A 24,033-nucleotide genomic window follows, 5' to 3' on the forward strand; every position below is an offset into this window, starting at 1 on the left:
CAAATTATCTGACAAATGTCTTTTTCCCTCCCACTTGTTTTGTTCAATTCAAGATTCATCTAAGACATACCCATTTCATTTGGTTGATTCTCCTTCCTCTTTTTCCCTCTTAATCTTGCTATTTGTTAAAGATGCTAGGTCATCTGTTCTGAAATGTTTCCCCCCATTTTTAATTTTAAAGATTACCTACCTGTAAGCTGGTGGGAAACATAAAGGCTTGGCAGGATTCCAGTTTGATTTGGAGGCAAGAACATTTTGCAGGGGAGAGAGTGCTTCATCTCCTATGGGGTCCAAGGTGCAGAGCTGCTAGTTGACACAGACGTTCTCTATGTGACTCCATATAGAGAACAGCTAAGTCCATTAATTCCTTAGGGGCTGCAAGACAGGGATGTTAAAATTATATGATTCCTTTTGTATTTATTAGTGGAAACTGTTCAGTAAAGAACTGTCCTTCATCTACAATTTGTAGACATTGAAATTCAGTCTATACGAAAAAGACAAGGATAAATCCTTAGTTCCTTCTGTTCATCAGTTTTCAGAATAATTATTATCAGGCTGGTCTTCACTTCTAGGTCTTTCCAGTGGAAAGAATAAGAAGATACATATTTCTGGAGGGGAAAATAACTGTGAAATTATACTGATATTTCCAGTTCCAATTTAGGACCACTAGGCTTTAAATTTTTGTGTTTTATTTTTTTATTGAGACAGAGTCTCACTATGTCATCACAGCTCACAGCAACCTCAAACTCTTTGGCTTAAGCAATTGTCTTGCCTCAGTCTCCCAAGTAGCTGGGACTACAGGTGCCCGCCACAACTTCTGGCTATTTTTTGTTGCAGTTGTCATTGTTGTTTAGCTGGCCTGGTTCAGGTTTGAACCCGCACACTCTCGGTGTATGTGGCTGGTGCCATAACCACTGTGCTACAGGCGCTGAGCCTAAATTTTTGTATTTTATATTTCTCTCTCCTTCTCCCTCCTCCCTTTCCTATTGCTGTGGTAGTAACTTGAGGTCATTCCCTGTGGGGTTGTGCCGACAACTTGATATGTGACTAAACTGGTTTGTTACATTTCATCTCTCTCTTTACTTTACCATATATTATGGTTATGTAAAATATTTATATGGTTCCAAAGTCAAAATGGCCCCTAGGCATAATGCGTCTACCAGCTGGTACCTAGCACAACACAAACATTCACAAATTTTTGTTGACTTTTATGACTTACGCGTATGATTGTCCTATTCTAATTTATCCTCTGGGAGGTGGTTCCGGGAGAAAACCAAAGACATGTTAAGGATCAGATCTGCCTTACAGTTCAACTTGATTGAGTACTTTTAGAGTAATTCTCAAAGTTAAGGTCAAGAGGTAAATTTCAGGACGTCTCATCTAAATCCTCTGCTTCACCCAGAGGATTTAGACTAAATCCTAAACTATCAAGTGATGGTGGTGAGGGACTGGAAGGTCTGTGAGAGTAGGGTCTATATTTTACTTGTTCCTTGCTATACTCCCATGTCTAGCCTGACATATAACCAGTACTTAATAAATTGGTGTTGAATGAATGACTTTATATCCATATGGCCCACAGAGCTCCTGGGCATACACAATTTTTACATATGTTTCAGACTTATAACTCCAACTTCCTGGGGGGACATCTTTGAATAGTAGTTCTACCAGCAGGTCAGCATGTCCCAAAGCATCCAGACCAACTTCTTCTCATAACCTAGACATCTAGTCTCTAACCCTTTTCATTCTGTTTTCTTTACCTTCCACATAAAATCAGCAGCAGCATCTGCTGAAATCATATGTGCAAGGGGTCTCACTTCCATCCCTGCTGTTTAATGGCCCTTTTCACTCCTTTTGTTTGTTTTTAAAAATTTCTCTCCCTCCTTTAAGAAAGGAGTTGTTAAGAAGGGAGTTCTCACTGCAACTTGGCCATAGAGGCAGATAGATTCAACAAGGTCTTCCAGGCCAGGGTCCTGCCTAGTGTCCAGATCCTTTCTCTAGCTCTTCTGACAGCTGGTCATGCTTGGAACTTCTGCTACAAATACTTTTGGTGACACTGACAAAGAATTCTCACTGGACAATTCTCATTGTTAGAAAAGTCAGTGTTATGCTGAACTGAAATGATTTTATTCACACACACACACACAATAGCTTTTCCTTCTGGAATATGACAGGACTGCAAATGTGTGAAGACATATGAAATATTCTGTGCATTTACCATTCATCCAATTTTCCAGTCTCTGGCCTGGCAGGAGGATCAGCACGCTGAACTCCGACATGGTTGGGTAACTAGCTCTAGTCTATGGAAACTGAGAAGTGACATGTGCCCATTTTGGGCCAGAAGCTTTGAGAGCCAGTTTAAATTATCTCTTTTCCCTTCACCACGAGACAAGCTAGTTTCCAGATAGAGGCTGCTCCCTCAGTCTGGGTTCCAGAGTGGAAATGACAAGAAACAGAGGTGCAGACAGACAGGGAGCCGATTTTTGGATCTCTGCTTAAACAGATGCAGCAGCATTTTACAACTGTTAGGTGAATTTTAAAGACAAGTTAGAGGCAGAACCACTTATAGAAACCAGATGCTTTGTCTTTTGGCTCTCACCGTGCAGCTAATGTTCATCATCTCGTGTATTGATCGAAGTCTCCAAAGTTGCAGCACCGGCAGGACTAGGCACACAGGAAGATCGGTGGCACCACTTCTCGGAGAGCCTGCGGGACAGAATCCAAGGAGCAAGCCCCTTTCCCGCGGCGCCAAGGAGGCGGAGCTGCACTTTCTCACGCAGGCGCCCTCCGGTCTCCTCCTCCTCACCGGCCCGCCGCGTGGTTACAGAACCAACCCGCAGCCCCGCCCTCTCTGGCGTCCATACCCAATGGGAAGCCACAAATCTTTCAAGGGGCCGGGACATCTTCTGGGAGCCGTTCTCGTTGGCCCACGGCCGGGCGCTGCGCATGACGTTTCCACGACTCCATCACGTCGCCCTGCGACTAAGGCGTGGCAATTGCTCCGGACACCTGAAGGAGACTTCGGGAGACTTTGGGACCCCCGGGCGCACAGTGCGTTGTGGGCGGTTGAGAGTCGCTGCTGGTGCCATTGCCTGCACCCCATGAGGAAGATGCTCGCTGCTGTCTCCCGCGTGTTGTCCGGAGCTGCACAGAAGCCAGTGAGGCAGCCCGGGGTGGGGCACAAACGGGACCGAGGCGGGGCTGAAGAAGGGCAAGGGAGGGGGGGCCCGGGCCTCCGAGCGCGCTGCTGGACGCCGCCTGGGGCCTAGCGCGGGGGGCAGGGTGCGAGGGGAGCTGAGGGCCTTTCTGTTGCCTCCACACCATCTATTCCGTTGCGGGCTGCGGGGGAAGCGGTGTGGAGCGGCCTCCTGGTTCACTAGTGCCCACTTGGGAGGAGGTAGATTTCCCTAAGAGGATCTCTCTAAGGTCCACGCGGACACCCCCGCCACCCCATCTCAGTCCCCACTCAGCGCCAGGCGAGTAGGGGTGCTCAAGAAGTGCCAGTTTGCTTGGACGACATGGAAAGGGGAACTTGGGCTCCTTCGAGTCCCAATTGACCCTACCCGTTTCAAAACCTCATAACGTAATTTTGATTGCCGGAGCGGCCTTGTGCTACGCGGTAGTAAAAAAGCCTGGAATCCAGAGACTGAGCGGCTCGGCTCATACACCTCCATTTAGTAAGCCCTGTGACCTTGGGCCCTTGTTTTTTTTTTTTTTTTTTTTGTTTGTTTGAATGTTCCCAAACCCAATTTTCTTATCTCTAAATGGGGGCAATACGAGTACCTACCTCGTGTGTTGTCATGAGGTTTTCGGCGAGTGACAGCGTCTGAACAGCGCCTGGCACGTAGCAGGTGCTATGTGTGTTGAGTGTGGTTTTTTGCTGGGTGCCCCCTTTGGCTGTTCATTTGTGTGCTCGGCTCTGAGGAGGGTTCACACAGGGTCAGGCTCCTCAGAACTAATTCCATCTAGATCTGAGGTTTTCTTGGCAGCCAATTCAAGAGCTGTCAAGTAGAAACTGCCCCCCCCCCCCCATTTTTGGGTGAAAATAGCGGGAGAGAACAGCGTGGATGCTTGAAAGGGTGGGGTAGGAGGTTAGCTCCGTGTTGTTTAGATGATCCTAGCACCTGGGCTTCTAGCTTTGTGTGTGACATGTAGGCACAGTGGGGGTAGTGTTACTTGGGGTAACTGCCGCCAGGCTTTGACTTGTAATTCTGGCTTTAGTAATTCCCCCAGGATTGGATGATGCAACTCTCTGTACCTTGGGCAGAGAGTGCCAGAAGGTAGAAGTGTACCCCTCTAGGAATCCTATTGACTAAAAAAATGGCAAAACACAATTTGATTAATCAGATGTTACCATTTAAATTGTAACTGGAGTTGCCTGAGGGAGAAGCATGTTGCATGTGTGCCGTGCCCAACATTTACTGGCTTCTTAATATGTTTCAGGTGCTAGGCTAGATACCTCACATGCTTGGGCTTATTTAATCCCCACAACATTAGTTTTTAGTTGAATATAATTAATAGAAACATGTTTTCCAGAGTTGCTTGCAGGAGTTAGCTGAAGGTGGAGTTTGCTTATAGCCTGGAAATTAGACAGTGATTAGAAGCGAAAACAAATATTTTTGTTATTGAAGCCTTGCACTTTCTCAGTGGAAATGAAAAATATTTTTTACGATACTACTGAAATCAAACTAGAAAGTTTCAAGAAGTTGAATTGGGGTTTGAAACTAAACACATTGTTAAATATCAGACCTTTCTACCAAAATGTCTGCTTTTAAACAATGTTATCTCCTTTGGGGCTGAACCAGAATTTAAGGGCTTGGAAGTATCCTTAAATCTTTATTGTTAGATACTTAATGTAGGTTTCTTATTTCCTTTGAAAGTCAGATTTATCGTTTCCTATATTCAGCTGTAGGGTTCCTTTTCCCCACCTTACAGTAGGAAGAAAATTAAGTTCCAGAGTTGAAGTCACTTGGGTTATCTTCCCGTTTAGTGGTGTAAACTTTTCAGATAAGTAGAAGTTTTCTGTGTGACTCCATTTGTGAGTTGATTAATTAGGAGCCATTCCTGAAGCTTCTAGAGGTAGGACTAAAAGTTTTGCCTTTATCTTTGTAAAGCATGGAGTAATGAAGTCTTAAGATGTCAGCTCTTTTTTATGTTTTGTAATTCTTCATACTTATAGATGGCTTTTGCTTAAATATAAATAACACAAAATATAGTAGTTTTTATTGTTTATATTATACATGTAAAAAGATAATTCTGTGTATAAGCCTTTCCAAAAAAAACCAGAATAGTGAAGAGTAAGCAGTGACTTGCCCAAATCAGGCAGACTTGTATAACTGGAGTCATAGCATCCGTGAGGGGAGGGAGAAAGGTTATGCAGATAGTCTGATGGCTGTGACACTTCTGCTTGAGGTTAATCCCCTTAGTTTACCTCCCAGATCTCTTCTTCTGTGTGTTTTTTTCCTCTTTTCATTTTTCATTCTCTTATTTTAAAACTAGGGAGGTATAGAGATTTGTCTCAGCTTAAAGATTGCCATTGTTTTATCTAAGTGTTTGGTGTGAAACTTTGAAAAGAATTACAAGATTGTGATTTCACTTTTGAATGAGGTTTATAGTTTTCAAAATTCTTACTTCACAGAAGAAGACTGAATTGTATTGAAAAAATGTATTCTTTGTCTTATTGTTTATATATTTCTGTTGTGGCTCCTTTTGTGAGATCTTTATTACCAGTATTCTTTTTGGCTTTATAAGTAGTAGGTACAATTTTTAATTCATAATGATACAATCTGGAATTTTTGAAATATTTTTCCTCTTTCACATGAGTAGTTCCTATGTATTTAGGAATTTAAAGTTTTAGTTTTCAAAAGTTGAATGGGCTGCTCATGGGCTCTGTAAAAGAGGAATCTCTCTCTCTTTTAAAGACAGAGTCTTACTTTGTCACCCTCAGTAGAGTGCTGTTGTGTCATAGCTCACAGCAACCTCAAATTCTTGGGCTCAAGTGATTCTCTTGCCTCAGCCTCCTGAGTAGGTGGGACTACAGGCGCCTGCCCCAACACCCAGCTATTTTTAGAGGTGGGGGTCTTGCTCTTGCTCAGGTTGGTCTTGAACCTGTGAACTCATCAGACAATCCACCCACCTCCGCCTCCCAGAGTTCAGGAATCCCATTTTTAACAGAGGATCTTCCTATGGGTCTGCAAAGCAATTGAATTTTCAACAATCCCATGCTCAAAAATTATGATGTCTTTCTGACACAACTTTTAGCTTTAATTTTGTTCATTTCACTCATTATGTCATGGTTTTTATTTTTGATATTCATAGTAATGAAGCAGGGGAAGTATCTAAGTAGCTCTCTGAAAGTCATAATCTTTGCCTTTACCGTCCTGTTCTTTGTTATAAAGCATTATCATTTTTACTTGTTTTAACTTTAGGACTAGAAAGAATGTATCTTTTCTCTGTTACTGTTTCCTGGCTGGACCGTGGTTGCTACAGTTGTATTTGGACATCTATTTTGCAATCTAGTAACTATTTGTGGTCCTACAGTGTAATCTGTTGACTGCCAAAAGTAATAAGTCTGTTTCTTTACCAAACATTTTGTTTGCTATCTCACCCCTCTCAGCTTTGCTTCTTCACAAATTCCTAAATTTTCTTACCTTTTTCTGAGATATACATGTACAGGGTGGACTCTCTCTACCTCTAACTTAACTGAAACATTTCTAGTATTTAAGCCTTTTCCTTTAGCAGTGTCATGGTCTTTGTTAACTTTTTCAGTTCAAGGCATATTGATGAGTTAAAAGATAAGTAATTAGTTTTCTGCCTATTGGTGTGTACACAATGGCAGGTCAGTTTTAATTCTTCTCATCAAGATCAAGTCCGGTAGAAGTTGGGTGGTAAAGTAATATGCTGTATGAACACATTAAAGGTGCTTTTTATGGTCTCTGATGAATGTGCTTCAGGTCTCCATGAAAAGAGATCACATTGGTTTATTTGGCAATGTGTGAAAGTGTGGCAGAAAGTGGTTGCAATACTAATTGGTTAAATTTCATGGTCTAACTTGGACCTTAGCCGTCATGTAGAGTACTTTTGTTGTAGGCATGTATATTCAATTGTAAGAGTGGAAAGGAATGCACGTCCCCCAGCTTTTTAACCCCAAGCAGTGACAACCACCCAAACATCAAGGGAGGACACTGTCATAGAGAACATTTCTCCCTACTGGGCTTTAGGAAGAGCCTACCTAAGATTAGGATATTCAGATTATAAAATTATAAAACAGCCAGCTCAAGTCCATTGTTTTTAAGTCAAAGAGTGCTAAATATCTTTTATCTTGTATGTCTCAACTAGTATATTTATCTCATATTTAAAGTAGCTTAAAATATTTTTTCTTACAGAGCCATTTCATAGAAAAGTAAAGTTTGCCTGGAATAGGGATTAAGTCATAGTTTTATTTGAAGTATAATTTTTTTGTGTATTTTATTTAAAAAAAATTTCAGATTATTATGAGGTTACAAACCAATTAGGTTACAGTGTTTTCATTTGTTAGGTAAGGTCCCTGTGGCAGTTGTGTCCTGCCAGAATGTACGCCATGGAGTATAATTTTGAAAGTGAACCTTTGGCTTGTTCAAAATAAATCGTATCTGGTTGTGACTAAGAATAACCTAAGTAAACAAAGCTCACAGATTATCTAGTCTCTTTAATTTAGCTATTTATTTCATCCTCATTATAATTTCTTTGAAAACAAAATGACTAAGTGGACAGATTTGGTTCTTGCCCCCTTTCTCTTTATGCTGTTTGCCTTCAGATGGAAGTGTGATCGTGTTTCATTGGCTATAGCATGGATTTTTTTGCATGACAAGATACCAGCATAGTGAACAGAATGGAGAAGCCTATGAATATGTTGGGGCTTACTAAAGTTCCATAACTGCATCCTGACACCTATTTAATAATAATAATGACTATACAATGACTGACAATAAAAACGTACTGATTTACTTATATATGTCTTTCAAGGCAAGCAGAGTGCTGGTGGCATCCCGTAATTTTGCAAATGATGCTACATTTGAAATTAAGGTAAGAACTGGTTTACTTTGTTATAGTTTTTCCACAGGTACACTCTGATGTATGATAATACCTTTAGAATAGAACATTTTGCTATTTATGCTTTTTTAAAAATCATTTTCTTCTAGATACTCCAGGATCAAAGGTTTAGAGAAATTTAGCAAAAATTAGAATTTATTATTCTTAGCAGCTTGCTGGTATTTTGCAGGGGGGAGAGGAACAAGAAGCTAAAAGAAATAAAAAGTTACTTTAAATTCTAGAATATGATTCAGTGAAACATTTGAATAAGATTCTTAGATGTTTCTTTAAAAGTTCATCTTTCAACCTATAACTCAGGTGACTTTTAGGGGTTTTTGGTGAAAATTATCTTAGATTTCCTTCCCTCTAAACCTCATCCCATTGCATGGTAGAGTTTATAGACTTAAGGAATCAGAAGCAATAGGAAGTGTTTCTGTTGTGTTCCTTTGCCATTTTTTGAGTGCAGTAATATTTCTGATGGAATTAGAGTGAGTGGGTGGTATTTGCAATGCAGTAAATCAAGGATGACTGCCTTGTTCCATTTCAGAAATGTGATCTTCACCGGCTGGAAGAGGGTCCTCCTGTCACAACAGTGCTCACCAGAGAGGATGGGCTCAAATACTATAGGATGATGCAGACTGTGCGTCGAATGGAGTTAAAAGCAGATCAGCTGTATAAACAGAAAATTATTCGTGGTTTCTGTCACTTGTGTGATGGTCAGGTGAGTGGTAGGTTTGTAATAAAACTGTGTTATTTAGATATTTAAAAATTGGCTTATATTTATTGGCCTTTACCTTGCCTCATGCGTTAGAAAGGTTTCAGGCTAGTATTTTAGAATTAAAAATTAGGATGCCTGCTATGAAGGTTAGGCTAAAGAACTCATTCACACGTGATATTGCCAATGTCCTGCACTTATTCTTAGAATTTTACTATTTTAAAACTTTCTGGCATTTTGATCAACTTATACTATATACAATTTGAGGGGAAAGGATTATTTTGTTTTCTGTTTTGTGGGTTTAAGTCAAGGGCTACAGTTTCAAATGCATGCAGGGGCCAGGCAGGTAAAATGAGTGAAGGAGGCGAGGTGTATGAATATAGAGGATGGTGACAGGGAATGATGGTGATCTGGGGTGAGCTTGCCTCACCCAGAAAAGACTCTGACTTGGTCCAGCCAGTTGGTTTCCCCTTTTTTGTCTCTCCAAAAGACTGAAGTCTTGTCTTTCATGTGACAGTTCCCCAATTGTTTTAATGTTGACAACTAATTCAGGATTTTTTTTTTTTTTTTAATCACCATGAGGACAAAGGAAACAGCACAACTATGGGTTGCCAATTCATAGCTTCAGCTATGGGCCTTACCTTCCTCTCTGTTTTTTGATGGAAAATAGTCACTTTTCTCTGGTTATTAATGATGAATTCTGCTAGCTCAAATATTTTATAGCAGTCTAGGAAACCTTTTTATTCAGAAACATGTATCATACTGCTTCATGATTTCTTCTTCTGACATAGGAAGCTTGCTGTGTGGGCCTGGAGGCTGGCATAAATCCCACAGACCATCTCATCACAGCCTATCGGGCTCATGGCTTTACCTTCACTCGGGGCCTTTCTGTCCGAGAAATTCTTGCAGAGCTCACAGGTTTGTTGCTGATTTGCATAAAAGGGAAATAACTGAATTAAGTCTTTAAATGTCTCCCATTAAGATGCTAACCATTATGCATTAATATGTTAAAAGGTTTTAAGTTTTTTTTAAACCCTGTCTCAACTGACTGTGTGTGAAGTCATCTGATCCCTTGGGTAATGGTTTAAAAAAAAAAAAAAAAAAAAAACGATGCTGCCAGCTTGGTGCCTGTAGCTCAGTGAGTAAGGTTCCGGCCATGTACACCGAAGCTGGCGAGTATGCGCCTGGCCTGGGCCTGCTAAACAAGAATGACAACTACAACCAAAAAATAGCCGGGCTTAGTGGCACGCACCTATAGTCCCAGCTACTTGGGAGGCTGAGGCAGGAGAGTCATTTGGGCCCAGGAGTTTGAGGTTGCTGTGAGCTGTGACACCATAGCACTTTACCCAGGGTGACACAGTGAGACTCTGTCTCAAAAAAAAAAGTTAGTGCTATAAAATTAGAATAGGGTTTATTATTGCTCTAGTATGCCAACAGAAATCTAGCAGGCATAGAAAGTTAAGTGAGGTTGAAGCACTCCATGGTATGTTATAAATTCTAAGAATCTTGATATAGTTGAGGGTTGGTTCCAGGACCCCTGTGTATACCTAGATCCATGCATACTCGAGTCTCACAGTTGGCCCAGCAGAGTCTGTGGGTTTTGCATTTGAGAACACTATTTTCTCTTTGGTTGAAAAAATTGTGAGTATAAGTGGACCCATTCAGTTCAAACCTGTGTTGTTCAAGGATCAATTTAATGTATGAGCTGGAAGATGTTTGAGACTGTGAAAAAAAGTCCAGGATACCATTTGGACTTTTGCTAACATCTGAATGTAACTAAGTGATTTAGAAGGTTGGAAAGGTTAAGGACATGGTACTAGTCTGACCTTCCTCATAGGAGGACAGGGAGTAAAGAAGAAACATAGGTTTATATAGAGGGGCAGATGCTTAGACAATTGAATTGGGCTCTGAGCCTTCAAGTAAATACTTGGGGTGGGGTTTGGTTTGCTTTGTATATTTGGTTTTTGAGGCATGTGGATGTGTTCTGCCGTTTCCAGGACGAAAAGGAGGTTGTGCTAAAGGGAAAGGAGGATCGATGCATATGTATGCCAAGAACTTCTATGGTGGCAATGGCATCGTCGGAGCCCAGGTAGGTGGAGAATGAGGATCACACTTGTCCTTAGTTTTTAAAGACATGGGCCGGGGTCAAATCTATCACACCCCCAGAGAACCTCTCTTTGAAGGATTTCAGTACATTCATGTGCTGTATAATAACCTTTTAGCCAGTGATGAACTACATATATGATGGTGGTCCCATGCGATTATAATGGAGATGAAAAATTCCTATTTCCTAGTAATGTTGTCAAAGTGCAACATTGCCTTTATGTTTTGTACACAAATACTACAATGTTATGATTGCCTGTAGCATTCAATAGAGTGCCATGCTGTGCAGGGGTATAGCGGGTCACCATCCAGGTTTGGGCAAGTACACTCTATGATGTTTGCACAGGATGAAATGCATTTCAGGGAATGTAGCCTGTTGTTAAGTGGTGCATGACTGTACTTTAGGGTCTTGATTTGCTTTTAAAGACCCATTGCTTTATACCCTACCGTTTGAGCAGTTAGTAAGAAGAATAGATGATTTAAAATTTTTGCTTTTAATGTTTGCTATGTCTAAGTAAGCAAGAGCCTCTAGCAGTAGAGCTACAGCTTTCCTGCTTTATTTACATTTCAGTTTATTATTGCTTCATCGCATTTCCTCTAGCTCTCCCTGCTTACAGGCAGTGCTGACGCTGGTGCCAAACTAGAAGGGGGGGGGTGATCAGGGGCCTAGTGACAATCCAGAGCGGCCTTAACAGTATAAAATTATATCTAGACTTCTTTCCTTTCCAATATATTAAAATTCCATTATGTACTTTTAAAATTTTTTTACAGTTTTTGGCTGGGTTTGAACCTGCCACCTCCAATATATGGGGCCAGTGCCCTACTCCTTGAGCCACAGGCACTGCCCTCTATTATGTACTTGTTATAAAAACCTAGGTTTCATTTTTTTTTTTAATTTTAGGATTAGTGGTTGAATCTTTCAGCACAGAAATGTTATTGCTTTACTGGTTGAAATAGAATACAGTGTTTTGTTACTTTACCTGTTTATTGAAAATGTTGGGAGTGGGGTACACAGAGATAGGGCTGGGATAGGGAGAATTTGTAGTGACAGTATAATTTCGGTCCTAAATATTAGCCAGGAGTTAACTTAGAACATTTTTATCTCTCCTCATGGATTTCTATGGTTCCTTTCTTGGTCATCCTTAATGTTAGGTGCCCCTGGGAGCTGGGATTGCCTTGGCCTGTAAGTATAATGGAAAAGATGAGGTCTGTCTGACTTTATATGGTGATGGTGCTGCTAACCAGGTGAGTATGTGTCTCTCAACATTCTGATTATAGTTTTATTTCTAAAGTGTTTTTAGAGTTGTAGTATTAGTTGAAATAGAAACTTACATGGCAAGCTAAAATATGTTTTTTTGGCCAGTTTAGACATTTCCCTCTCCGTGTTGTTTTACAAGAGCACATTCTCATGAAAGCACTCACCTTGGCTCCACATCAGTGCTTGACAAATGCCCTGGTGTGGCAAAGGACACCTCCCCAACCTATGGCAAACCAGTCCTGTAACATAGAGACTGTCTTAGATGCCAGCCAGGGCAATGTCAAATTCCTATACTAGTGTCTGAATTGGTTCCTGTGCTTCTCCTATCATGGTCCAGATAATCCTCAGCCTGTGGCCAGCACTCTGTGAAGCCCTGTTCTGGGTGCTGATTCACTCTAGCTATCTAGGAGGCTTGATTTAAAATAAGCATAAGAGTAGGTAGCCACAGATTTTTACATGCTGCTTCTTCCCCCAGTGTATTCTCTAATAGTAGAGCAGCCCCCAAGAAACACCTTAATTGCAAGACTTAGTGATGCCTGCTGTTTCTTCCTGCCACATTCCTTTAAAACTTGGTTTGAGAAGATGAGGCTTTTCAGCTTTCATAGCAGCTTTTGGTGCCAGGTAGAGCAACAGCTATTACAGACATATGAAACCACTTGAAGTTTTTGTAAATATTTCCAGGGTCAGATATTCGAAGCTTACAACATGGCAGCATTGTGGAAATTGCCTTGCATTTTCATCTGTGAAAATAACCGCTATGGGATGGGGACGTCTGTTGAGAGAGCAGCGGCCAGCACTGATTACTATAAGAGAGGCGATTTCATTCCTGGGCTGAGGGTAAGGACACCTGTAGTAGATCCAGGGCCACACTCTCAGCCAGGTGCTTTTGTGCAGGCCCTTGAGAATCTTAAAACTGAGAGTTTAATGGTATTGGATAGTTTGGTTTACACTCTTCCCCTTCTACGTTTCTTAACAGGTAGATGGGATGGATATCCTGTGTGTCAGGGAGGCAACAAGGTTTGCAGCTGCTTATTGTAGATCTGGGAAGGTAAGACTAAAGGTTTTCTCTTGGGCCAAAAAATTTCAGATGACATTTCTCTGTCAACATTAAAAGAATACAGGCTAGGCGTGGTGGCTTACACCTATAATCCTAGCACTCTGGGAAGCCGAGGTGGGTGCATTGCCTGAGCTTACAGATGTGAGACCCTGCCTCAATGCATTGTGGTGGGTCCCTATTGTCCCAGCTACTCAGGGGGCCGAAACGAGAATCACAGGAGCCCAAGAGTTAGCAGCGACGCCACAGCACTCTACCAAGGTGACAAAGTGAGACTCTGTCTCAAAAAGTTAAAAGAATGCTTCCTAGAGGCCCAGCTGCTGCTGGAGGTGTGCTCCATAGAAGCAGAGTCCAGGGAATGGGGTTCCTTTATGAATAGTGTGGTCGTGGTAGCTCACCTCTGGAAAACATTTCACTTTTCCCCCATTAGTGTTTTTAGCATGACAATCTATTGGGCCTTGTAGTTTGGTTAATTATTTGTCTTCTCCTCCCCACCCGTATTAACCCTAAGCCCCTTGAATGAAAAGAGTGGGGATTCCCATTACGCCCAGCACAGAGCTTTGCTTATATAATGGGTATTCTACAAACTGAACAGTATGGTAAAAGTATGCAATCTTGTTATTTCAGTGCTTCACAGCCCAGAAGGTACTCAGTTTGCCTTTCAGCATCATATCCTGTCCGTTTGGGTAGTAGTACACATCAGATGTGGCCAGTAATGAGGGAAATGTAGCCATACCTAACAAGAGGAAACCAGAGTAAGGACTGAAATGACAGGTGTGTGACACACTAGCAAGCTCTGGATGAAACATGCAATAAATAGATATTAGAAATGAGAACAGATAACTTACGAATACAGGAGATGCTGTAAGTGTCTGCCTTTGAGGCCATGGATTGTTGGCATGGTGTTCCCATCGTCTTACCATCTATGGGTTCTGTTTTAGGGGCCCATCCTGATGGAGCTGCAGACTTACCGTTACCATGGACACAGCATGAGTGATCCTGGAGTCAGGTACAGCCATGGGGACTCTGAGTGTGGTTTCCAGAGTAAAAAGCAACACATTTATGCTAGTTTACTTCATTCATTTAGTTTTGTTGGCATCGAGTAATTGAGTCTTAGTCTGAAAGCAGTTTCTCCTAATAAACTGGTTCCAATATAGAAAGCATTCTGAAAATCCCTGCAGTGTGCAGAGCATTACATTAGCTTAATTGCAAAGGAAAATTGTTTCATGACACAGGTCTTATGGTAGAGGAGAGACATTTAGCTTTTGCAGGCATTACACCAAATTCATGCATGTTATACTCCACCTGAAGAGAATCTGTCTGGTATGGAGCAAGGCTAACTGGGGAGTCAATAAATTGAACTACATCAATCAAAAAAGCTAGGAAGGTATGAGTTTAACTTTTTCACTTAATAACTCTGGCATCCCGAGTTTGACACAGTTACAACTGAAACAAGTTCAATTTTCTATAGGAACGTATAAACTGCCACTCCCATGGTGATGTAGAATCCTGGATTGATGTGCTGCTTTTTCAGAAACATACTTCCCGTATTTTACCTCAGCCTGGCCTTATGTTATCTGTCTTTGCTCCACTGGAACTGTTCTTAACAGTCTATTATGTCTTCCCCCCGCCCCATAGTTACCGTACACGTGAAGAAATTCAGGAAGTAAGAAGTAAGAGTGACCCTATTATGCTTCTCAAGGATAGGATGGTGAACAACAATCTTGCAAGTGTTGAAGAATTAAAGGTAAAGTTGTTCTTGATGGTTTTGAAGATTGGTTCTCCTTTCTGGGCAGTTCCCTCCCCCCAACTGACTAAAAGGTGTGTCCAAGCCCAGAAAGTGATGTACTGGGTCATAATTCTGAAATCTCAGAGCTATTCCTTTCTGATCCTCTACTCAAGATTGCAGTGTTACTCTTACCTTTTAAGGGGCAGTGAGCTCCCTGAATAAATAGGAAAGATTAGGCACTTACTAGTACTTCAAGTGCAAGAGTCACTGTCAACTGCAGCAGCTTAGGTACCAGCTAGGGACCTCGTGCTATTCATTTAAAATGCTCTTGTACTGTCATCTGATTTTTAGGAAATTGATGTTGAAGTGAGGAAAGAAATTGAGGATGCCGCTCAGTTTGCTACAGCTGATCCTGAGCCGCCTTTGGAGGAATTAGGCTACCACATCTACAGCAGCAACCCACCTTTTGAAGTTCGTGGTGCCAATCAGTGGATCAAGTTTAAGTCAGTCAGTTAAGGAGACACCACATAGAATGGGGCAGGGGTGTACCTGCAGTGGGCATTTAGATAGCAGCTCTCAGGAACTCTGTGTATTCTCAACTTGGTTAAGGAGGAAGATAAACCCAGAACCTGAAAGTCTTAATGTGTAGACTAAATTAGAGAGATAGCGATTGCATGCAGTTTGTACATTGTGGCATTAAAAGCTGTTATAGAGTGCTTAAGTATTTAGTATGAGTATTATAAAGATTATATCAGAACTATTCTTTCAACATATATTGAATTCCTTGTATGCCAGTTCCTGTTTTTTTGGAAGGAGAGCATTTGCCCATGGCATTGTTGCTGGGCCCCTCCCAGAGGCATACTGTGATCGTACCCTGCTCGCACTGACCATCATTTCTCCATACCAAGACAATATTTATTATATCCAGGCAGGGGTGGTAGGACAATTCCATTTTTAAATAAGACTGCTTCATAATTAAATACAAGGCACAAGTGTATCAATTTTCTTTCTCAGGTTTATCTGAAATAGTGATTCCCATTGTCTGTCATTTTTCTATGGAGGGTGTATTGATTTTTCAGCAAAGGAAATACTTAGAAATGAATTTTAATTCACTACTACTATGCTAAGGCTATTCTCATATAAAGTTCTATGTTTAAAGAAAAGACATTTTTAAAAACTTCAAGTTCTTGAATTGTTAATTGAACAATAGTGGTTTTGTGTGTAACAAAGCAGAATGTATGTTACAGAAGCTTTAATAATCGATGTAGCATATTTGCCCACTCTGTGCCCTGGCTGAGCTGATTGTCATTAAACCTAATCTTTGGTTGCTGAGGACTCCTGAGCCCTTCTTCTGTAGTGGGAGACTGCATTCCAGAGCCTACAGAGGAGACCACCACTATGAAACAAAGAAAAGAGTTGTCTTTAGAGTCAGAAGAAATCTTCAAACCAACACCATAAAATACTTCTTTAGGAGTCCTTAAGGTAAAAGTTATATAATTTAGATTTGCCAAAATGCAGTCCTTGGTGTAATAATAATGTTGTCTTTATGCATGGAGGGGACAGCAGTGGTAGGTCATGGCCTGAGATAAACATACCTCTCAAGGACTATTTCAAGTGACACAGGAAGGAGAATGCAGTTTAAAGAAAGGGGGCGGGGGTTTAGCATCTACTGGCACTTCTAACCAACTCTTCCCTGTCTTTCTGGCCTTCAGAGGGTTACTACACCTCAGCTTTTTCCCTGACTTGTACCTAGCAGAATCCTAGAGTTTGGAAGGACAGCCAACCCTTTTGTTTCTATTTTATTTTAAAGCAAGTTTACCTATAAGAAGCAAAAATAATGTTCTCTTACACAAAGCTGTTTTGAGGTACTTACCTTAGTTGAAGGTATCTGAGATCTTCTTTAGTGATATCATTAAGAATATTAGAAAGTGTATAACCCTCTTTGACAATCTGAAACAAAGATCAAATACATAGAAGCTAAGTGACTGCCACTTAATTTTTTCCTTGGGGCCCTAGTGTTGTATTAGGTCAAGAGACGTAGGATTTATATATACTTCATGAGGCCCTGGGCTCCAAACGGGCATAAGTTAAATACAACTCACATGGCAGTTAATGTGTTAACCATAGCGCAAGGGTCGTCTTATTGGTTATACAGTTACCTTTTCAATTGTATTTGTATCCGCTCCTTGCATCTGCAGCCAGTCTATGAGCTCTTTATCCATTCTCTGCCCATGGTGGGGTGCTGGGTTCTCTGCAATAATGAGGAAGTTGTTTTCTAGTATATCAATGTCTCCCCTATAAGACTTCAAAAGTAACAAGTTGGATTAATAAACTATTCTAGAATGTAAATGTGATATGAAAAGGTGAATTAAACCTATATCAGCTGCTCTAATAACATACTATTCCTAATTCTTAGATTTACCTTCCAGATAGTAGAATTATCCTTCCTTATTATTTCTGTCACTTTAAAAGCTTATTCCTGTCTCACTCTTGTCACCTTGGGTATAATCCTATGGCATCATAGCTCCCAGCAACCTCAAACTCTTGAGCTCAAGCGATTCTCTTGCCTTAGCTTCCTACCACAATACCCGGCTAGTTTTTGTTTTTAGTAGGGACGGGGTTTCACTCAGGCTGCTCTTGAACTTGTGAGCTCAATTGATCCACATGTTAGAGTGCTGAGATTGCAGGCATGAGCCACTGCTCCCAATCTCTTATTCCTATCTTTATTAAGAATCATATCCCTACCTGCACTGGAAATCACGTGAAGAAATAGGTTATAGTACTGAGATTTTACATCAGAGCTTATCTACTCCACATTCCAAGAGGTAACTTTATAGCTTTTTTCTGAGTGGCACAAGATGACTAAGTCAGGTTTACTAAGTTATAATTTCTGCAGTAAATCAGACACTGTTCTGTGAAATTAGACACAGTTGCATAACCACCACCAAAACCGAGATACAGAAATTGCCATCACTCCCAGAAACCCTTGTGTGTCCTTTGTAATTGGTTCCCTGCCCTCCCTGTCCCAATAGTTTTGCCTTTTCCATAATCATGGTATGTAGCCTTTGAATCTGGCTCTTTCACTTAACATAGCATACCATGTTTGCAACTCCTCAAAGTTGAATGTGTCAGTAGTTCCTTTTTATTATTTAATGCTCCAGAATCTACTAGCGTCCTGGTTTAGTAGAAGATAAGCCTCAACTTTTTCTTCAAAGCTGACTACAATATTCGCCAGAATTTAAATAGCCTCTCTCATACACAAACACACTTACATTAGAGAAAGTGGAATCTGACTCACCATTAGATTTGAATTGTAACTGAAGGTGATGTAATTCTTGAGTTTTCTGTTCTAGAGTTTGCCGTAGAAGATTCTGGTATTCTTTTTCTTTTTGAACTAAATGTTCCAAAAGTCTGATTAAAAAAAAAAAAAAAAGCTATCATCTAGAGAGAGCTTAACACCATTCAGTTTAACTCAAACATCTGTTGCACATTCAAGAAAGAAAACTAGCACAAGCCCAACAGTCAGCCTAAAAAGGGAAGCAAATGTGTTTTCTTCAGAGTTCTGTGTATAGGAGAACATTCCTTGTGTTTTTCCTCCCATCAACAACAAAGACCAGTGCTTGGGTATATCTTTGCAATGGACTTTGTGTCCCGCCAACATTATGTCAAAATCTTCACTACCCAAAATGAGGGTATTGAGACGATGGGGACGTCAGATGAGATTAATGCTTTGATGAAAAGAGACCCCAGAGACTCCCTCACCGCTTCCACCATGTGAACACAAAGTGTGAAGACAGCCATCTATAAACCAGGAAGCAGAGTGGGCCCTCACCAGACACAAATCTACTGGCACCTTGATCTTGGACTTCCCAGTCTCTAGAGCCATGAGAAATAAAGTTCTGTTGTTTATAAGCCACTCAGTCTATGGTATTTTGTTACAGCAACTTCAATAGACTACGTTTTGTCTCCAAAAATGTATCATGAGCCAAAAGATAACTTGATCTGATTATTTAAACTTGTCTCCCTAATGGTTAGGTGGGAACTAAACCAAAAGGACAGAAGCCCCTGCTTCTGGTGTAGCATAGGTACTCCTGGGTCATCTGGAGGCAAAGTGGGGTGGGGAAAGGCAAACACTTCTGCCCCAGCAGGACAGCAAAGAGAAAACACTAGCAACTCAGCAAATACGAAATCCTTTCCCACTCAACTAGACCTGCCTCAAGAAGTCCTCTTTTTGTGAAAAGTGGAAGAGACAATTGTAGCTTGTGCCTGGGCCCAACCAGTGGAAAAGGCTCTCAGGACTGTGATTCATAGGGACAGCAACGTCATTCTGTCCAACAGGTGCCATCTTTCAGCTCTGCCCAACTGCCACTCAGCCAAGGCATCTTGTACCATAAGGCCAGGCAGTCTGAGCAGGAGCCCGCCATTCCATTAGCACGCAAGCTGCTGTTTAGCTAAATCCTTGTTCTATTGAGACTGGAAAATAACAGAATGACCCTCAGCAGTGGAAAGGAATAACCTTTGAAGCCATACATACCATTTTATGAATTTGGTGAGTATAAATCTTGAGAAATTTTAAAGAAATGCTATCAACTGTCATGTTCGTAAAACTTTCAAAATCTTGACACCATTATCATTTAACTAAAACTCCAGGTCTTTTAAAAAAAAGAAATGATTAGATCTACCTAAGATTGAACTTGAGAGATCCCTGGGAGTGGATACAATGTCACCCAAATATGTACCTGGCATCTTATCTCCTATTAAATAGTAATGCGCATTACCAGTGATCATGTGGCAGGCAGCATCTGGAACAAGCACCACCTAGTTTGATAGAGCTTTGGATTACATTTTTAAAAGCCCAGTGATGAATGTGATACTCCAAAGCAAATGGAAATCATTTTATTCACTGAACATATTTACTGAGCACCTACTATATACCAGAATGTGAACAAAATAGATAAATGTGCTTGGGGGAACGTGGTGGTGCCAGGGTCTCCTGGTTGGGAAGTCTGTCTACTAAGGTCTGCCTCAGGACCGACAGATCATAGGAACTGATGGCAAGAGGGCTAACTTTGTCAGGGTCAGGCTTATGGGACACATCCACTGATGAAGTGTTAACCAATACCCAACTCTGCTACATCTGTAGGGGCAAGTTACTGACGTCCACTGCTGAACCCATGGGACCCACACACCATGCTAGCGGCCCCCTCTTGGTGAAGAGCCAAAGAAAGAACTAAGAGATGCTGCTGCTGCTGCCTTTAGGATGGCTAATTTCTGTGCAGCCTGAGGGAAGGCACTATACCTCTCTGAGCTGAGAATATGCCCTTGCCTGGTTCATTGATGATGCTTTTTCCTAAGTCCTGGGTGAGGCATACAACAATCAAACCAATTGTCTTGGTTCAAGGTTACTGTCTCACCCCTGTCCCAGGTGGAGGGCCCAGAAAGTCCTCACCTGTTGGTCTCCTGTCTGAGCTGGCCTAGTTGGAGGTTCAGTTGCTGCTGGTGGCGCTGGTGGGGCAGAGCCTCCTGGACCACTGTTGACCTGGGCCTGGTCTCCCTATGGGTGATGTGTGCTTCACCACCGGGCAGGGCTGCTGGGAGATAATCTTCTTCCACCTCATTTAAGTCCTTTTCCACCTCTTCGGTCTCAGAGACAGGCTCAAAGTGGGCTTGGAGCTCTGTGAAATCAAAGAAATGATCGCAGCAAGATAGCGTTTCAACAAGGTGGGGACTCAGTGTAGTTGATGCCTAGTGGCAGCAAACTAGGAGAAAGGCAATCCTGCCAATGTGCCACTCCTTCAGGGGACTGCTGACGGTCTCTGCAGTGTAGAGATCATCACCCCACTTAAGGATGAAGAAACCAAGGCTTAAAGATGTTAAGTTAGCCAGAGACAGCTTTAAACAGGTACAGTTAGGCTTCCAACCAGGCCTGGACCCTTTTTCCACAGAAGGCGCATGCTGGGAGCGGGACAGTACTCTGGTTCCGGGGTTTCCTAAGCCTGTCCTGGCGGCTGCACCTGGGCTAGAGCACTTCCAGGAGAAAAGGCAGAAACCACTCAGCAAGGGGCCAAGGGCAAGGGGAGCGGTGATGGCTACAAAATGGTTTCCAAACCTCCCCTCACAGGGAAAAGTCACCACAGGAGGAGAAATCAACTTGAGTATTAAGCTGCTCTAACATTTCAAAAAGTCTACAAAAGCCAAAGATTGCTATGACTACCACATGATGATTCTGAGAGAGGAAACCGCGCCGCTACATTGTCAACTACCCAGTAAGCATTCTTGAGCGTGCACACTCAAGTGGGCGCCGGGGATGGGAGGCCCTTGCCCTTGGGGCTCAGTGCTCCCTTTCTGGATCATGAGTTTAGCCCATGTGCAATCACCTTCATTATGCTGTAGGAACATGTAAATTAGCACCATGAGATGTTCTTAGAATCACAGAATCTTAGCCCGAGATCTGCGACAGCATTCACTGCAAGGAAGTATATAGCTAAGAGAAAGTAGCAATGTTTGAATACAGAGGGTATTTCTTTTCTTTTCCACAGCATGAAGGTGACCTTGACTACACTTACCTGGAATGAGAATGGTGACCGCAGCCTGCACTGCTCGGCGAATGATATTGTCCATTGCGAACATCCAGTGAGGCCTAATTAAGTGGTTCCTCAAAATTTTACTTACCTAAAAAAAAAAAATCTTAACAATCCATATTTCTAGTCCACTGCATTTTTAAGAAATACTAGTTCTTACTTTTCTACTTTGCTTCTACTCTTCCTGAAATAAAGTGGCAGCCCATGTTGCCCTGGGGGTTCTGCCTGACATAATTTCTTCTGAACTGAATCTTCCTCTAAGTCACACTGGGGTCTAGAAGGTAGTTACTGTGGTCAGGTCAACCTCACTGGGCCTCTTCATTGCTTCCTCAATGAGCACGTATTGAGACCTATGAAATGACAAGCTGGCTCTGCTTGGGAGGCCTGGGACAGATGTGGCCTCAGGCCTGGAGGAACTCCCATCTATTTTGGCAGACCCCACACTTACTCTGCTGGCAGATGCCACATGTTCCCAAATCCTAGACTCGTGCTCATTGTGTCCGAATGCAATCAGCCCATTCACCCAGATATACCTATGTACTCAGCATCTAGAACAGTGGTTTTCAACCCATGTGCCACAAAATTTCTAAAGATCATTAATTTAAAAAATCTTTTCAAAAGATGATTAAGTTATTTTCAAAAGAAGTTCAAAGCACAATAAGTATATTCTTTTCTTCACTCTTCTTTTGGATCAAGATAATTTAAGCGTTTAACTATAGGTTCAAGTGTGCCATGAGATTTAAAAAAAAAAGGTTGAAAAGCACTCATCTAGAAGGAAGAAACTCTGGATTCAGGTGTTAACAGTGAGAAGATAAGCAGGCTATGGGAGGTGGTGGTAAATGAATCCCGTGGTCTGGAATGTCCTCTAGGGCCAGATGGACTACTTACGGCATCCTGAAATCCAAACAGTACCAGGTGAATCTGGCTGATGGATGAACTGTCAAAGTCCAGGTCCACCTTGAGCTTTGATATGGTAGATGCCATCACCCTGTGCTCTGGGGAGCGGATGAAGTCCCTCAGGATCCCAATTATTTGCTTGATGTGGCCAACTGAGAGATGCAGCTCTTTTGAACTCTGACGAGACACACACATCATTTTCACTGAGTGAGTCAGAGACAGGGATAGAAAACTCAAAATGTATCATGGGAAACTAGATTGTCCATTTGCTGAGGAAACTGTGGATTCCCCGGGGAAGAAAGGGGTCTCTGCTTGTTCCTGGAATTCTATCTCTTTCCTGTCGGGGTTTTCTGCCCCCTTCTCCTTCACACACCCTCACAACCCCAAGCCCCTCTGTAAATGGTATCACCTCTGTTTAACCCCTTGTAAGGGCTCCATCAATGAACCTTGTCAGAGGCATAGCTGGTGGGGGGCGGGGGGCGGAATAGCAGCTTCCTCCTAAAAGGACCTTTCCCACCTCCAATGAAGGAGGGAGGATCAGTCTACCAGTACTGTGTCCTAGTTAAAACTCAGATGTTTTCCTACATAACCAGTCTCCCTAAAGTGGCTGTTTTCCCAGCTTCTGAGGGTAGCTCTAGTGTGTCCTACAGCTGAGAGTTAATTCCAGGGCTCAAACCCTGCTTGGCAGGAGAGAAGGCTCCAGGCCCTTTGCACTCTCTCATGCCATCTGTCTGGGTTTCCACCAGGGGGCAGGGCTGCCCCACAAATGCCTGGAATCACCCCGATGTCTATAAATTTCCTGTTTCAAGCCAGCAGGTTTTTTTTTTCTTTGTATTTTCTTTTGTTTTGTTGGGGATGGGAAGTACATTGGGAAATGCTTGCACTGATCACTGTAACTATCCAAATGTTTCAGGGTAGCAGGAACCAAGGAACCAAGCAGGAACCCAATAGGGACTTGTTTGGGGACTGGGATCTGGCTAATGGGGAGAGACCAGCAGGTGCCTCCCCCACCCATACCTGGGCCACACACTCCTGCAGGTAGGAAGCCACCTGGTTCTGTTTCTCCCAAAGGATCTTATATAGGATGGCACGACGCTCGCTGTCCTTGCACAGCAGGAAGAGGCCTGGGTCCCTGTCCTCTGGGGACAAGTTCGTGCTCTGGTCTTCTGAAGCCAAGCTCTCATCTGGAACACTGGGGACAGACACATGTGACAAAGCCCATAAGTCCAGGAGCACTGTCTCCAGTAAGTGTACAATATTAGAACAGGGGGGAGGGCTATGAGTGGCTATAATGTTGTAGTTCCTGCAGTGCCCACAGTCCCCCTCTCAGGAAGATGAGACTGCAGGAAGAACAGAGCTGTAGTGTCCAACTCCCATGGTACCAGGGAACTGGTGCCGCAGAAGGAAGGGAGGGAAGGGCCCCCAGGGGGAGAAAGTAAGGGGGGAAGGGAAAGGAGAGGACAAGCAGGGAGGGGGTGAGGGTAGAGGAGAGGAGGAAAGAGGGGAGTGAGGGGGAAGGAGGGGAGAGGGGAAAGGGAGGGGAGAGGGGGAAGGAACGGGAAGGGTGAAGGAAGGGGAAGGGGTAAAGGGGGGAGAAGGGGAGGGGGGAAAGGAAGGGAAAGGAAGGGG

At 42.4% G+C, this 24,033-nt stretch overlaps 2 protein-coding genes and 1 long non-coding RNA gene across 6 annotated transcripts in view; 1 reads left to right on the forward strand and 2 right to left on the reverse strand.

The window, feature by feature from the left end:
- LOC111725983 overlaps positions 1–2,719 on the reverse strand; it is a 102,499-nt gene extending 99,780 nt beyond the window's left edge. For both annotated transcript variants that reach the window (XR_002773902.1, XR_002773903.1), the window contains exons 1-2: positions 2,597–2,719; positions 191–375 (exon numbers count right to left, since the gene is read on the reverse strand). This is a non-coding gene — a long non-coding RNA (uncharacterized LOC111725983). The remainder of the gene's footprint in view (positions 1–190; positions 376–2,596) is intronic.
- Positions 2,720–2,980: 261 nt separating this feature from the next.
- On the forward strand, positions 2,981–16,259 carry PDHA1 (pyruvate dehydrogenase E1 alpha 1 subunit). Of its 2 annotated transcripts, none has more exons than XM_003791933.3 (11): positions 2,981–3,155; positions 8,002–8,061; positions 8,615–8,788; positions 9,574–9,700; positions 10,780–10,871; positions 12,038–12,130; positions 12,825–12,980; positions 13,120–13,191; positions 14,139–14,206; positions 14,836–14,944; positions 15,278–15,552. In XM_003791933.3, the coding sequence occupies exons 1-11, from the start codon at positions 3,099–3,101 to the stop codon at positions 15,440–15,442; spliced, it is 1,173 nt and encodes a 390-aa protein (XP_003791981.2). In that variant the 5' UTR covers positions 2,981–3,098; the 3' UTR covers positions 15,443–15,552. The 2 variants fall into 2 exon arrangements, with proteins under 2 accessions (XP_003791981.2, XP_023370096.1); XM_023514328.1 differs by having other exon boundaries at positions 3,033–3,170; positions 15,278–16,259.
- MAP3K15 (mitogen-activated protein kinase kinase kinase 15) overlaps positions 16,222–24,033 on the reverse strand; it is a 131,949-nt gene continuing 124,137 nt past the window's right edge. Inside the window, exons 22-29 of one of the 2 annotated variants that reach the window (XM_003791887.3) lie at positions 23,422–23,596; positions 22,396–22,581; positions 21,493–21,598; positions 20,376–20,601; positions 18,225–18,337; positions 17,086–17,201; positions 16,800–16,876; positions 16,222–16,322 (exon numbers count right to left, since the gene is read on the reverse strand). In XM_003791887.3, coding sequence (XP_003791935.1) covers positions 16,241–16,322; positions 16,800–16,876; positions 17,086–17,201; positions 18,225–18,337; positions 20,376–20,601; positions 21,493–21,598; positions 22,396–22,581; positions 23,422–23,596 — 1,081 coding nt within the window. In that variant the 3' untranslated portion in view covers positions 16,222–16,240. The remainder of the gene's footprint in view (positions 16,323–16,799; positions 16,877–17,085; positions 17,202–18,224; positions 18,338–20,375; positions 20,602–21,492; positions 21,599–22,395; positions 22,582–23,421; positions 23,597–24,033) is intronic. The other variant, XM_023514327.1, reaches the window with a different exon arrangement.

Source organism: Otolemur garnettii, unplaced genomic scaffold (assembly GCF_000181295.1).
Source record: "Otolemur garnettii isolate 467f Iridium unplaced genomic scaffold, OtoGar3 scaffold00051, whole genome shotgun sequence".
In the NCBI taxonomy this organism is placed as follows: Eukaryota; Metazoa; Chordata; class Mammalia; order Primates; family Galagidae; genus Otolemur; species Otolemur garnettii.

What these genes read in the sequence shown, in the direction of transcription:
- PDHA1 (XM_023514328.1), top strand. Translation starts at nt 3,099, where the DNA reads ATGAGGAAGATGCTCGCTGCTGTCTCCCGCGTGTTGTCCGGAGCTGCA. An exon ending in GTGATGGTGCTGCTAACCAG is followed by an intron (nt 12,131 to 12,824) that starts GTGAGTATGTGT and finishes AAATATTTCCAG; the next exon opens with GGTCAGATATTCGAAGCTTA. An exon ending in ATGAGTGATCCTGGAGTCAG is followed by an intron (nt 14,207 to 14,835) that starts GTACAGCCATGG and finishes CCCGCCCCATAG; the next exon opens with TTACCGTACACGTGAAGAAA.